General features: G+C 42.6%; 1 protein-coding gene across 5 annotated transcripts in view; it reads right to left on the bottom strand.

Annotated features, from left to right (window-relative positions):
• Positions 1-1,686: 1,686 nt before the first annotated feature.
• The window catches only part of NUDT5 (nudix hydrolase 5), a 25,315-nt gene continuing 11,993 nt past the window's right edge, over positions 1,687-15,008 (bottom strand). For 4 of the 5 annotated variants that reach the window (XM_059404316.1, XM_059404317.1, XM_059404315.1 and 1 more), the window contains exons 3-9: positions 13,545-13,612; positions 9,347-9,396; positions 8,013-8,120; positions 6,677-6,772; positions 5,954-6,055; positions 4,376-4,466; positions 1,839-1,928 (exon numbers count right to left, since the gene is read on the bottom strand). In XM_059404316.1, the coding sequence (XP_059260299.1) occupies positions 4,414-4,466; positions 5,954-6,055; positions 6,677-6,772; positions 8,013-8,120; positions 9,347-9,396; positions 13,545-13,612 (477 nt within the window). In that variant the 3' untranslated portion in view covers positions 1,839-1,928; positions 4,376-4,413. Of the gene's footprint in view, positions 1,929-4,269; positions 4,324-4,375; positions 4,467-5,953; positions 6,056-6,676; positions 6,773-8,012; positions 8,121-9,346; positions 9,397-13,544; positions 13,613-15,008 lie in introns of all 5 variants that reach the window. The other variant, XM_059404319.1, reaches the window with a different exon arrangement.

Here is a 15,008-nt window from a genome sequence, read left to right as displayed (position 1 = left end):
AGGGAGATTATAGAGCTTGGTCTTTGGAAGCTCAGGGAGAAGGAATAAGATCTCTAGAGAATCATGATGCCTAGCATTAAAAATAAGGATTTTTTTTTTTTTAAAGGGTTAGGGGCACAGGGGAAAACCACCATTAGAGCAAGTAGTTGGGGGCCTAATTTTTGCCATATTTACAGAGTAGACTCAATCTAGTTAGTTCTCCAGTTTCATCCTTTCCTCCTTTGGTTAAAGGAGGTTACAGCAGCAACATGAGTGTAAACAGTAGAAAATAAACCTTTATTTAATAAAACTGTTTCCTCCTTTGGTTAAAGGAGGAAAGGATGAAACTGGAGAACTAACTAGAAAGTCTACTAGATCTTGTTTTTTGTTTTTGGTTTTTTAAAGGGATGCATTTCCATTTTACTTATTTCACACACAGAGATCACAAATAGGTAGAGAGGCAGAGAGAGGAGGAAGCAGGCTCCCTGCTGAGCAGAGCCGGATGTGGGCCTTGATCCCACCTGGGATCATGACCTGAGCTGAAGGCAGCAGCGTAACCCACAGAGATACCCAGATGCCCCTAGATCTTGTATTTTTGCTCACAAAAACATCTCTGGATACAGAGATGAACACAGTGATACACTGAGTACAGTAACCCCATAGACAAATGAACTATATTATAGCACTTTAGGTATCAATGTCCTGGTTTTATCTGGTTTGAGGGGCCAGAGTGCAGGGCTGGAAACCCGATTTAGGGCTGGCCAGGGAGCATCACTCTGAGACTTCCACTGGGTGCTCAGCTGAAGGGTGATAGTTCTGGAGCTGCTGGAGGCCACAGAAGTCAACACAAGGGCTAAGCACAGCCAAAAGCTGAGAAAACGGCCCAGGGACACTGGCAGACGTTTTGGGTGATGGGGGCTTTGGGCATGGCCTGAGCTGGAAACCGTGCCCCTGTTCTCCCCTGTAAGGTAGTTGTATTGGAGTTCTGGTATTTGCTCTCCTTGCTGGCTACAGTCACGGTTCAACACCAAGACAGTGATGCCACCCAGCCACCTAAATTGATTTGGTTTTTGAAACTTCAAGTACTTTCTGAGGTAAGGACAGGAAATGAAATTCTAAAATATATATACCTGCTTGAGGCAAGGGCCCTGTATTTTCATTAGCTTCTTAACCTTGTTAAAATGAATGGAATCAACCATTTTTCAATACCTAACAGCTTGTTTACCTTCAGTAGTTAGGTGGGTAGGAGGACACTAGCCAAATGTAAATAAATATTTGTTTCTCATGGATGTTATTCTCTGTTGATTTTACACTCTCTGCTCTGCAGGGATGTGTATTAATTCCAAATAGCCGATAATTAATAGAAGTACCAAGAAAGTCCCTGTATAGGTCTGTCTTCAAAAAAAAAAAAAAAAAAAATCTTTGTTTAAACACTGATATAGTAAATAGTTATTTGCATACCTAGTTACAGAAGTTTATATGGGGACCGAGGGTGGGAATAATTGACCTAATTTGGAATTCAGGTCATTTTTCTTCCAGAAATACTCCTGTCTGTTGGACTACATTAGGTAAGTAACAGCTGAACTTTTAAAAATTAACTGGATTAAAAACGGTATCTGCATTTATGTTCTTTTTCATTAGCCTTTGCTGGAGTTTAGCATTTAAATGAAGACTACAGCCTACCTGTAATTATACCATATCACCACATGTATTCCGTATTGCTTTTATTTAATGAAAAAAGCTAATTTCAAGTCTACAGGAAGCTAAGCTGAATACAAAGTCTTAGTGAAGGAGGCCTGATGGTCTTATTTATAAAAACATGGCTACTGTCCTTTGGCCTTAAAACTTCAGGAAAGGCACTTCAAACGGTTTTGTGTTTGCATGTTTCAGTGCCAGAGCGTAGGAGTACACCCTGGCGTCCACGGTCAGATGTTCTTCCGCTACCAGAGCTAGAGGAAACAAAGCACACAAGTTAGATAATGAAGTTCATCAAGGAAAATGCCCTTATCAATCAGTCCGTCTTCACTGAGCTACTACTATGTGCCAGATGCTAGAGATCAAGTGGCAAACGACATTTTCTGCCTTCAAGGATCTTGTTCTAGTGAGAAAGAAGATGAAAGGATATATAAGCAGGATTCCATTTCCAGCAAGAGACAAGAGCAAGAAAAAAGCGTAAAGGGAGAAGATCACACATTCAGGATGATTTTATGTGTTAAAACGGCAACATTCTAAGTTTGTGGATCCATTGTTTGTTCATAGCTCGTTATAGGGCTCAGTGGTGATTCAGTGGTGATTCTTCCATCCCTCATGGAAGGGTTCATTCGTTTTCTCCACCTCTAGGGAGAGGTGTATTTTCTACACATAAGTTAAGCTGTGTGCATGACAGGACTGGAGTTCTAGCAAGAATGAGGTCTTAGGGGCCCCTGGGGGGCTCAATTAGTTAAGCATCTGCCTTCGGCTAAGGTCATGATTCTGGGGTCCTGGGATTGAGCCCTGAGCCCTGCGTCTGGCTCCCTGCTCACTGTCTGCTTCTCCCTCTCCCTTTCTCTCTGCTTTCTCTCTCTCTCCCTCTCTCAAATAAATAAATAAATAAATAAATATATATATATATATATACACACATATATTTTTTTTTTAAAGAAAGAATGAAGTCTCAGAATCCTACATTGTACAGTGGGCTTTAAGGAGAACTTCTGTATCGCTCAGGTGGAGGTGATCAGACTTGGGATCTCTCACTTGTTTTCCTAGCCACTAGTTTAGGAACATGCTCAGAGATATGTTGATCCTGGAAGGCAGGATTATGGCCTCCTTCTCTGTGCACGGCGGGAGCTTGGTAAGTGTTGAAAACTATTTCTTACAGCAAACAACTCAAAATACCTTCCCAAATGTTACTTGTTGAATAAATGGTTTGATTACTATATTTTGACTCTAATAAAGCTAGGAAAAATGGTTTTTCTTCCCCTTCCTCTTTCTACAAATCTGTCCGTCTCTATCTTCCTTCCTCTTCTTTTCTGTCTTCCCCTTGTCTAAGGCTAGAAGCAGGCTGAGTTGGGTGGGAGGGAGAATATTTCCCTGAGACATAAAGCATTTAACATTTAAGCCCTCTAGTGCCAACATTATCATTTAATTCCCTGCTGCCTCTTTGGAGACAGGGGCTACCTCTCATTCCTGTTTAAGGAGAAAAGCGAGGAGAGGCTGTGGAACGTGTTCTGGCTCATGACTAACGCATGGCGGGCGGAGCCTCAGACCCCGGCAAACCCGAAAGACTCTGAGTCGTGGTGTCCGTTACTGGCAGCCAGAGATTTCTCTGGGTAAACCATGGCTTTCTTCGCTGTGAGTGTTTCTAACTCTGAGACTTGGTGCTCTTTACCTCAGGTCTAGTTCTTAAAAAGATAAAGGAGGAAGGGACGCTTTCCGGGAATTCTGAAATCAGTCATTTTTGGAAGCTCATACTATACTTACTTTTAAAACAACACGGATATCAGAAATAAAATTATAAGCCACTGGTTCTTACGGAAGGGGTGGAAGAGAGCCCTCAAAGCCTCAGGCCAAACAATGCTTCAAGTTACTTTTCAAAGTAAAAAATTTAAAATATTCAGATTAGAAAGACTATCTGTTTCTTTACAAATGAGCAAACGGGACCCTCCCAGCTGGGCCTCTGTCTCCAGTACAGTACATCCTACTGTCGCTTCATCAGAGCACATTTGTCCACATGACATTATTTAATTTTTTATCAAATCCCTCTGTAGTTCCCTCCTCATGACGGAACTACATGACCAGTGATTTCCTAGGGGTCACACTGCCAGTCTGGCTCACTGTATCACCGTATTGCTCTTCATATACCTCAGTCTTTGTGGAAGGAATATTGTTAAATTCTCCTTTAACTTCTACCTTGCAGAGAACCATCCAGCAGGCACTAGGAAGATCAGCTGAGAGGGATCTGCTTAGGCCTCTGCATTGCCATGGATTAGAGATTTGAGGTATAGAAGTTTTGGCAAATCTGCAGGAATATATCTTGACTCTTCCACAGGAAAAAAACAAAGCAACAACAACCCTACTACTCAAAGCTTTCACTTGATGCAGAATGTTCTGCTCACATTTTCAAACTCTGTGCTACCCAGAAACGAAAATTACTGTTGGGGAACTGCAGTTGTACAACAGTTTCTTCGGTATTTGACTTTAATGAGGAGGAATATAATTACAGAAATGGAATTGTTTAGTGCCCCACTGGCTGGGGCCAGGGATGGGGAAACATTGAGGAAGTTGGGGAATAGTCTTAAGAATGCTTACCATCCAGTCTCTTGAGCAGGTCATTCTTTGGTAAGGAAATTACTTCGACAAATTCTAAACAAACAAAGTGCACGTGAAAACAAAGCTGAAGAATAAGAGGGCCTACCAGAACACCACAAAATGCCTGCAGCCATTTCCACTGCGCTAAGCCATACACACGGTCAGCCACTGCCAGCTGGGTAACATACCTCCATCTCCTGAAAACAAACACAAGGACGACATTGGAGAAAGGCTCGCTGTGGGTGCTTGCTGTGCAAGACACACTAGAAGTGTGTAAGAATTCGGCAGAAACTTGTGTCTCTGCTAAGTTCATCTGTGTACATGGTAAAAAGCATTCCAACAGTACAGAACCATTTCTGTTCTCCAAATGTGTAACAGCAACATTTAAAGCATGTTCTAGGAGATACCCGTATGTATTTTTAAGTTGTTAAAATATACAAAAGTCCCCATTTTAACCATTTTTAAAGGTACAGTTCAGTGGCATTAAATTCATTCACACTGCTATGCAGTTACCAGCACCTTTCTCATCCTCATAAAGAGAAGCTCGGTAGCCATTAAGTAGTACGTCTGCATGCACACTGACCTTATTGTATGTTATATCTCTCTGGATATGTGGAGTTTTGGCAACCTCATATGAGTGGAGTTGCCAGATTTAGGCTTAAAAACATTTTTTTTTCCTTCCTTTTTTAAAGTGAGCTCTATGCCCAAAGTGGGGCCTGAACTCCTGAGCCGGAGGTCAAGAGTCGCACGCTCTACTGACTGGGCCAGCCCGGAGCCCCTGCGGACGCTTTTTTGTCAGGCGGCAAGAAGCACTCAGCACAGTGTTCAGGGATAATCCCATTACAGCCTGTGCCGGCCTGTCTCCTTAAGGGCTGTACACACACACCACGCATTGTTTCTCCATGCACCTGCCAGAGGCCACCGATTGGGTACTGTGAGTGCCACTATCCAAACGCTGTGGTGCAAGGATCTGTGGGAGCACTGGCTGTCAGCGCTTTGGGGGTATAGACCCAGGAATGGCAGTGCTCTGAGGACAGCGGACTCTTGCACTGCGGGTCCTGTGCATATTAGCGAGTTTGAACTGTGCATTTAAAATCAGCTGTGGTGGGGGCTGGACCACTCAGGAACACCTGAGCCGGAGAGCAATGGAAAAGTACAGCTGTGACGTGTGTGTGTGTGTGTGCACGCGTGCATGTGTGTAAGCAGTGCCTTCATTGGGTGGGAGACAACAGGGATGGACAGAGGCATCAAAGTTCGAGTCCAAACTTGCTGAGAAATACAAGAGAGCCAGGAGTTTCCTAAACACTTCTCTATGGAACCCCGTGCACAGTCAGTTGCTGTTATTTATGTCATGTTTGTAATACACACAAAACCAGAAATGAGTGACTCTCAAAAGATTTTTCATTGTCTACTATTCAGATCTGGGGCTCCTTTTACGAAGTGGGAATAAACTCCACACAGAAAATATGGAAATACTGTAATTTAACATTTTATAAAGCATAAAGATCAGAAAGCACTGAAAGAAAATGCTAAAGGACCTGAAGATCAGGAAAAAAGCCTGGAGCCCTGATGAAGTATCTACAGGCCCATTATTCTTCTGACAAGTCACATACCGAAATCAGTAGCAAACTGAATGATATTTAACGCAACAGAATCATCTTAAACACACCCACCGCATGCTCACCTGGCTTTGGCTTAGGTCTCACGTTTTCAGCATCATCTCCATTAATAGTTACTGTCACGATGTGTGTGGTACAGTTTGTCAAACCTGGATCCATACACACGGCTATGGAGAGAAGCGACAGGTCACCCTGACGGACCCCAGTCACATGCCACTTGTTTCCTTACTTAAATATCTTTGGAAGAAAACGGGGCTCATGATTCCCAGTTAACACAGAACTTGTGAGGAAAGTGACGGCTGGCCCGATTCGCTCAGCAGGGCTGCGGGCCTGCCGAGCACACGCGCTGCCAGCACTCGTGTTTTCCCCTGAGTTCCTCAGTGTGGTGAGTCTGAGCAAAATTAGACACTACGCTAATTAGGTCACGCTGTCAACTCCTTTCGCCATGTCAAGAAAAGAATTCTAGCGAGGTGCGTGGCATGGGGATGAGGTTAAGAAATAAAAGATAAAGCTTAGGATGTGGGAAGCTTGGGAAGGTAACAAATTTCACTTTCTGCTCTAGCTTTGCGGCCTTCCTGTTCAAAGTGGCTCCCTTGCGGGAGGTGGCTTCTGTGTAGAGGATGACCAGATCTAACTAGGACTGCTCTTCAGTGAACTAGCCAAGACAAAAGCCACCTGAATCCCGAGCTTAATGAACATCTATGTTATCTTTTACACACAGAAGAATCTACGCTTCACTAACTTTCAAGAGTTTGTCCCGGAGTGCTCACCTGGACAGCAATACACACCTGGAGAACATTCTGCAACATCACCTTTATAGCCCGTTTCTTCCTCAAGCTCCCGAAGAGCGGCTGCCTCTGGGCTCTCGTTATCATCGATGAGACCTAGAAGTTCAAATCATTTGTGATTTGAGGGGGGCTAGGGAAAGCCAGATTTTTTCAAAACTCTCCTCCTTCTAGTATAATTGCGGTCGAGCTACCTCAGAAGAATCAGAGGACTGTGGAACATGGTTGTACAGGTAAAGCTGACTGAGGTTTGGAACTTTTCTAAGAAAAAAGGGCAAAAGAAGAAAGCCCTCAGCAGATCGAGTAGGTTCCGACAGCTCCCTTCTGTTCATCTTACTTAGACCTCAACTGTTTCCACGAGTGTCTCGGCACTCATGTTCTGCAGCCTGGATACCACGGATTCCTGTGAGGAGAAATGGCTTCATGGTGTGGGACCACTGGCCTGGGTGACGGAACCACCTATGTGCACCAGCCTGGGAAGCCTGGCACTATTTTCAGTTTCCTCATGTCACAGTGTCACCTATGTGCTTTCCTCCCTTGCACAGGGATTCTGGGGCCTGGAGAGAAATGCTGGCATGAGCATCGTGTGCGAGGGAGAAGCTGAGAGGCTGGTGGACCTGAGGCAGCTAACAGGGAGGCCAAGTGGGGAGGACCTTAGAACTTGGATTATTTTACTCGAAAGGAAATAATGCAATGAAAAAATAAAATATAGCCTATTCTGTTACTTTTAAAGTTCAGTGAAATGGTAGGTAAATGAGAAGGAAAGTTGGTATGCGTTCTCACGGGCTGGAATTTGTACAAAACCTATACCGCTCATGATAAATAAATGAGATGTAAGCTCTTCAGATGGGAATAACCCCATTAAGTCCTACAATGATATACAGCTTCAAATTCTGGATAGCTCAACTTAACTGTGCAACTCAAGAGAATATTCTAATGGAAATTAAGACCATGTCCCTGGCCTGGGCACATAGAGGAAGATCAAGATGTCTTTTCCATTTACACAGTAAAGAGTCTGACCTAGTTATTACTGTGAATTTCTGGTTGGAGATGGATCACTAGTGATGGAAAATGAACTCAGCTGACAAATTAGGAAAATGCAATTCCTCAAAGAGAAGCTAGAGAGAATGCTGCCAAGAGGTGGCTTGGAAAGGTCGGCTGGGACACCACCCTTGCCTTGCTCTCGGGCTTAGCAGGCCACTAGAATGCGACAGGGCAGCTCGCCGCACGGATGCTTCTGTTTTACTTAGAACCACAGGCACAGATAAAAAGGTGTTCAGGGTCTAGGCACTGCAGTTCTTGGTGCGGGGTCTGGCGGCCCCTCGGTTCAGAGACTCACCTGCGGGGAACTCTAGGCAATAGCCTCCCATCGGCGGTCGGAACTGCTTCACCAGAACAATGCACTCGTAGTGAAGTGTGCGCTGCAGCACTGGGATGACCGCCACACCTGTGACCGGGAAATAAGACCAAGGAAGATCCCTAATGAAACGTCCGTGAACACTTAGCCCAGGGTCAAGGACACATTCTCGCCTACGCTAACCTCTGCAGAGGCTCATTTCTCACTCTGAAGCAAGCCAGACGAAAGATGGGAGTGGGAGAGGTGGGGGGTTGGGGGCCGGTGAAGGGACATTCATCTCCCTGTGCTTGTATTTCCTTTAAAGAATGAATCAAGTCAGTCCTGCTGTTTGTGGTAAACGCTAGCTACACTGGATTTCACAATTTTAGGATCAAGGACCTTTTCTCCCAAGAGGGAAACGTTTTACGTGGCTTTAGAACAAAACACAGACAAAACCCCACTGCGTTCTGGAAAACACAAATTGCCTACGGGAAGCTCTTGGCTATCCCTTTGCCCCCAACTATCCTGGCAGGCAGAAACAGCAGCTAAGGCAGCTACTCTGTTAATTTCCAGTAAAAACAGACAACAAAATGAAAGGGAGAAACAGAGATCTACTGCCCAACTTCCTCTAGACCAGAGATGATTTTCAGGATCTTAGCAGTCAAAGCATTTATTTATGCCTGGAAGGGACAGTGAAATGAATGAATAGAACAGTCTTCTCCTAATTCCATTTCCTCATCAACTTATAAAGCAACTGGTCCATCATAATGTAGGGCCAAATATTTTTCCAAATTAAAGACTTTCACCTAGGGCCTCTGAACAGAATACAAAGGATTTCTAAAAGTCTTATCTAGACACAGTATGTGGCTTCAAATTACACTGACTTATATTTGGCTATAAATATTCATATACCCTCCCCTCAGAACACTGTACTGAGAAGAAATAACAGGAGGCAAAAGTTATTTATAAAGAAAGCCTGATTGGGATGCCTGGGTGGTGCATTTGGTTAAGCGTCTGACTGCTGGTTTCGGCTCAGGTCGTGATATCAAGGCCTGTATTGGCACAGAGTCTGCTTAAACCCTCTCTCCCTCTGCCCCATACTCCACCCTACACCCCGCCACGCTCTCTCTCTCTCGAAATGAATAAATCTATAAACTAAAAAAAGAGACAGCCTGATTTAATCATGTAGCACCGCAAAAAGGAAAGTTAGTTTAATGATAAATGATCATAATTGAAGAGAACTGCTCTAAGGTCTTGGTTAAAGTAAAAAGAACCCCGCCTCCGGCAATAATGCGCGGTGACCTTCATGAAGAGCTGTAACGGGTTTGCACTCCTACCATCAGCCGACTGTCCTTTCCTGGTTGTACGTTTCACAGTTTCCCAAGTTCTGTTCAGGCAGAGAAGAAAAAAAAATCACTGGTATTACAGAGGGGAATGTCCTTGGGTTTTTGGTCTACAACCAGAACTTTCAAATGCAAAGCATGCAAGTGTGCTAACAATAATGATGAAGAAGACCACAGCCATACACATCGGTATAGGAAACGCCCACTGTGCTTTCCTGATGCTTCTGAAAATTCTTCTGAAGAAAATGTGCCACCCAATTCTAACCCTCTGAGTGCTATCTAAAGACAAGGCCTGTTATTCGCTTGAGCTGCTTTTCAAATCGTTCACTGGAAGTATTTCAGGCTGGGTCATAAATCCATAGGTGAGCAGTTAAGCTGCAAAGCTACTGAGCAGTGTGCAGATTACAGTCCTATGAAAAGTCCAGAGTTTTTGCTAAAAAGAGAGGGTATTTGGTACAATAGGAACTACTGAGCTGTTATTTACATGTGACCTAAAATAACAATTGAAGAAAGCAGGACCATTCCATTTATTCATTGAGGAATTATTAAATTTAGGTAGTGCTCTCTTTTGCATGTATGAGATCTACCTTACCTAAGGGGGAAATGGTCCACAGAGGAAAAAGTGAGTAGTGAACAAGTTCCTGCTCCCTTTCCCTGAGTAGCTGTTTCTTTCTGGGGAATGCTATCCTGAAAATCTAGTTATTGCTGTAATTGTGTCTGAAGGGGAAGGGCATATGAGGGAAATTCCCCTTCTCTCTCTTATCCCTTCAAGAGAAAGGAATAACAGATGGGAGTGAAGAAGCAGATGACCTCTGGATCTAGGAGAAATAAGACATGTGAGTGGTGCTGGAGACTAGGGTAAGAAAGGCATCAAGGTCTGCCTCCCCACAGAGGAGTGGGTTTGAGGACATGGGCTCCCCAGAGGGGCCCTCGCACTTTTGACCTGCTCCTTCTTAAGGGTTGGACTGTGCCAAATTTCTATGGAAAAAAATCCAAATATTTACTCTAGTTAAAAAACAAAACAAAACAACCACCCTTCTGGGGGTGCTGGGTGGCTCAGTCAGTTAAGCCTCTGCCTTTGGCTTAGGCTGTGACCTCCAGGTTCTGCTATCAAGTCCTGCATAAGGCTCCCTGCTCAGCAGGGAGTCTACTTCGCCCTCTACCCCTCCCTGCTGCTTGTGTGCTCTCTCTCTCAAATAAACAAATAAAATCTTTTAAAAAACAAACAAACCTTTCTTACTATAAACTGTAGATCTTTTGGTGTTATACTCAAATTTTAATGGCAAATGTGTCAAAACGAACCTAAGAAAACCAAATGCTATTATGACAACTCACAACTGCCCAACATTCCGGTTAGTAACAAGAAGCCAACCAACAAGCAATTCTGATCAGTAAATAATACAGGTTGCAGGAGACAAAACACCTTTTGGCATAGGTCTCTCTGTTGTCTCTTAAGGTTAGTTGTAAATACTGAAGAAGACAGTGCTGAGGAAACTGAAGGTACCACCCCAAAAACACTAGGAATAAGGGAAACAGAAAGAGTACCATCATTATAGTGGTTAAGATCAAGTAAAATAACCAGTAACGAGCCATAAATCAGCAAGGAAATATAAATGCACTTATAAGGAAGCCAGACCAGGAATGCCTCACAAAAGCTCCAATCATCTTCAAGGGACTCTGAGAGAGACATTTGATTGAGTCAGAAAATCTTGGTCTCTGCCTGCCTACCAGCCAACCTCATAGCCACAAACTCCCTGAAACTGTTCTCAGTTGTAAAGCTATGGACTTAAGAGTAAGTTATCTCAAAAGCTTCTTATAGCTCTAGAATTCTGATTCTAGCTAAGTTATTCTGTTTTTTGAGTCTTTGCTATAGGAAAGCCTGTTTTCCCGTATTATGTTGTTGGTCTAGTCAACAAACACAAGAGGCAGGAATGGAAACAAATGAAGACTTTGGCTCTGTCCCAAAAATCCATGAAGGGGCACACTGCCAGCAGTTTTTACACAAAATCAATTCCATATCTTAATCCACAAATAATATGGTGGAGCAAAGGATTTTCGGGCTGCTATTTCATCCTTACCGACATGCTTATGTATTGGGTAAGAGATAAAACATTTCATAAGTTTACTCATCACGACCTATGGGAAAATCCAGATTCACTCTCCAAAGCCTGACATTCTAGTACAAAATGATTTGTAAAAGCTCTCTGGAAGTCAGGGGAAGATGTCTACGTGTGAGAACGGAGGTGAACGTGCGGTAACAGGCCACGTAAACATTCGGGTGCACGCCTCAACTACTGAGACAGGCAATCTGAAGGGGAGACCTGGATGAGAGTAATGTGATTAAAAAGCCTCCAAATAATTCTGATGCACATCCCTGACTCAGAAATGCTGACGGAGGAAAAGGAGTCAGGTGAAGAGATGAACTGGTACAAACCAAGAGGTACTCTTTTGATAAATTAGTGTTAAGGGTTTTTATCTGTTATACACTTAAACAATTTTATAGGGAAAAGAGAGCCAAACCATATCACTACCAACTGGGTTCTCATCTGTCTACATTTTCAGAGAGAAGCATATTTGAGCATACTGTGTTCCTGAGGCCTGGGACCTGGCCACATTTCTGGACTATGTTCCTGTACCCACTAGTAATTTCCTACTTTGTTCTGCCCATCAGATTCACATCAGATAAGTGTTCTGTATATTCCCCTGTGTTGATGGACTGCAGTGTGCTTAGTTTTCTTATTTTGAGGTTTTAATTTAATAGTGCTATGGAGAGCTTAATGTTTCCTGCAGCTCTCTCACACTGGCACTTAGTAATACTTTTGCTGGCTTAGTAAATGTAATTAAAGTGGTATCAGTTACTACTGGCAAGTGTGCGTACTTTCACACGGAATGTAGATGTACTTCCTCACAAAGAAACCCGTATTCTTACCTGATCACTTAGCAAATGGACTTTTTATATTAACGAATTTATATCATGTAATCTGGATACTAAATTTAGTTCTATTTTTGTATTTTCTCATTTCACTTCATTCCTTTTTATATTTCATTGAAATGCTTAATCTATTTTTAAACTTTTTTTTCTGGTAGTTAATTATAATATAAAAAAATTTCTAAACAGAAAATTGGGGAAACAGAAAAGGTTTACCACACAGCTGCCTCTAATATTTTGCCAGTTTTCCTTCTAGCCTTCTCTTATAAATACATACATACATATACATACACACACACACACAGAATTTAAAACACGTATCTACCATTTCCTATATTATTATCAACTTAATTGCCTTTCTCATATTGCTAGACTGTCTTCAGAATCTGCTTTGTAGATGACTGCAGAGATTTTACCAAATGAATACACTAAAAAATTATTTTCCCACTTTAGACTGAAGAATTTAGACTGAAGAACTGACTCACGATATTGTATCTGAGGTGTGCAACACAGTGACTCAATAATTAATATTCACCACACCAAGGGTAGTCACCGAAGTTGTTATAGTATCACGGACTATATTCCCTCATACTGTACATCGTATTCTCTTATTACACTGTTACAGTCACTTCCCAATTTTAAAAATGGTGAGGGTGCTTTCGATTTGTTGTCTTTTTAAATTTTGATGAACATTTTTCAGGCACAAACGTAACTCCAGACAGTGTCAGGAATGTGATCACTTAGGTCGAAGGGTGTCTTGTCATAGTTTCATGGGAACTGGCACATACTGTGAAATGCTTTCCAAAACTCCCTCTCCCCAACCACCAGTTCCCATTTCCACGAGCAAGGTGTAAAGGATAGAGGTTTTACTTCAAACCCAGTACTATCCTCTCCTTAATCCTTCTAGTTTACAAATTAAAAACTGGTGTGACCGGAAGGAGGCACCCTGGATGGTTCATTATTCTGCTGATCAGCTTAAGTGAGCCTTGGCTCCAAATTTCAGGTTCATACAAACCTCCTCAGGGAGAATGGTGTTAAAAATCAATTCTCAATTAGTTGTTATAACATACTGACAGTGTAATTTTATTCAGAGATTATAAGCAATCTAGACATTCTGACAATGGGAAAGCACTGAAATGGGTTTTTCATTTAAGACCAAGTTTATAATGAGGACACTATCAGAGTTTATGCCGAATGCAAAATGGAGACCCGACTGACAACCCAAACACTGTGCATTTTACAAAAGGGAAAAAAATCCTTTACCTTATTTTACCAGTAGGATCCATGTATGTTGTTTTTTCAAGCTTGACCCATTTTCCTTCTGAAATTAACTAAAAGGAGACATTAAATTGGGAAACTTTCAAACTGAGGATTTTATTTAGAAGGTTTGTTTTCTTTCAGATTTTCTCTGCCTGGCCCTCCCAGTGACCACCTATCCCTCCCAGTAGTTGTGTGAAGGTTTTCAGTTCAAAGTATGGCAAGTTTTGTTTCTGAAGGGTGGTTCAGCTTCTTTCTGGAGTTTTGGAAGTGATCCTGGGAGGTGAAAAGAGGTGATAGTTGAAAAACTCTTGGGAGGGTGCAGGGGAGTGGAGAGGGAGAACCAGGAATGAGGGGTTTTCGGGGACCTAGTGTTCTATCCTCTGAGCTGGGCACTCGTCACACACGTGTGGGCAGAGACTCATCAGTGTGGTTTATGGTCAGCGACCACACCGGGAGGCTGACTGAAGAAACCATGTTCAACAACTGCATTTCCAGGGACACGTGGGTTTCCCACCCCATCCAAGACAGGTGGCCCAGGATTGTTCTCCCTAGACAATGAGTTTCCATTACCTGGACTAACTTACCTATGGCACTATACTGAACTGACAGGAGAGATTCACTGTGGACATAAAGCAGTAGCCTTTTCCTCCCTATCCTATCTCTCACTTCTGGCCAGCAGCAACCTAATAATTATCAGCAGATCTATTCACAGACAACATGGAAAGATTTTAAAATCGTAAACAACTGCAGGAAGATGTCAAGGTCAGAGTTCCAAGGTGAAGGACTTAAAATTTATCCATTGCAATGGTTCCTGCAGAAAGAGACTTATTAAAAGCTAAATCAAATAACATATAACACAAACATTAGTTCTGGAATTCAGACTACAACTAACAACTTAGATTGTTACCGTTCTTAAACACAGATATTGAGACCAGAAACAGCTAACTAAGACGTGATGTGATACCTAAGTATGAAATGTCTAAACCCTAAAACTCACATTATGATTTATTCTTCTACCCAGGGAAGCTTTTAATAAAATTTTGAGAATTTTTGTATTAACAGCCAAAATCCATTTTAAAAACAGCCTCCATTTCATTAGTGCATATCATTCAGAGACATACTATTGCTCCCTTATGTCCCTGGTCCTAAAAAGGGAGTAGAAACAGTGTTTAAGAAACTCTTTTTTTTTTTTTTAAGATTTTATTTATTTATTTGACAGAGAGAGATCACAAGTAGGCAGAGAAGCAGGCAGAGAGAGAGAGAGAGAGGAGGAAGCAGGCTTCCCGCTGAGCAAAGAGTCCGATGCGGGACTCGATCCCAGGACCCTGAGATCATGACCTGAGCTGAAGGCAGCGGCTTAACCCACTGAGCCACCCAGGCGCCCCAAAACTGTCTTTAAGAATTAAATACACAGGGGTGCCTGGGTGGCTCAGTGGGTTATAGCCTCTGCCTTCAGCTCAGGTCATG

This window comes from Mustela nigripes, chromosome 6, assembly GCF_022355385.1.
Source record: "Mustela nigripes isolate SB6536 chromosome 6, MUSNIG.SB6536, whole genome shotgun sequence".
NCBI lineage: Eukaryota > Metazoa > Chordata > Mammalia > Carnivora > Mustelidae > Mustela > Mustela nigripes.
The sequence above is the reverse complement of the archived record's forward strand: the minus strand, read 5'-3'. Positions and strand labels throughout refer to the sequence as shown.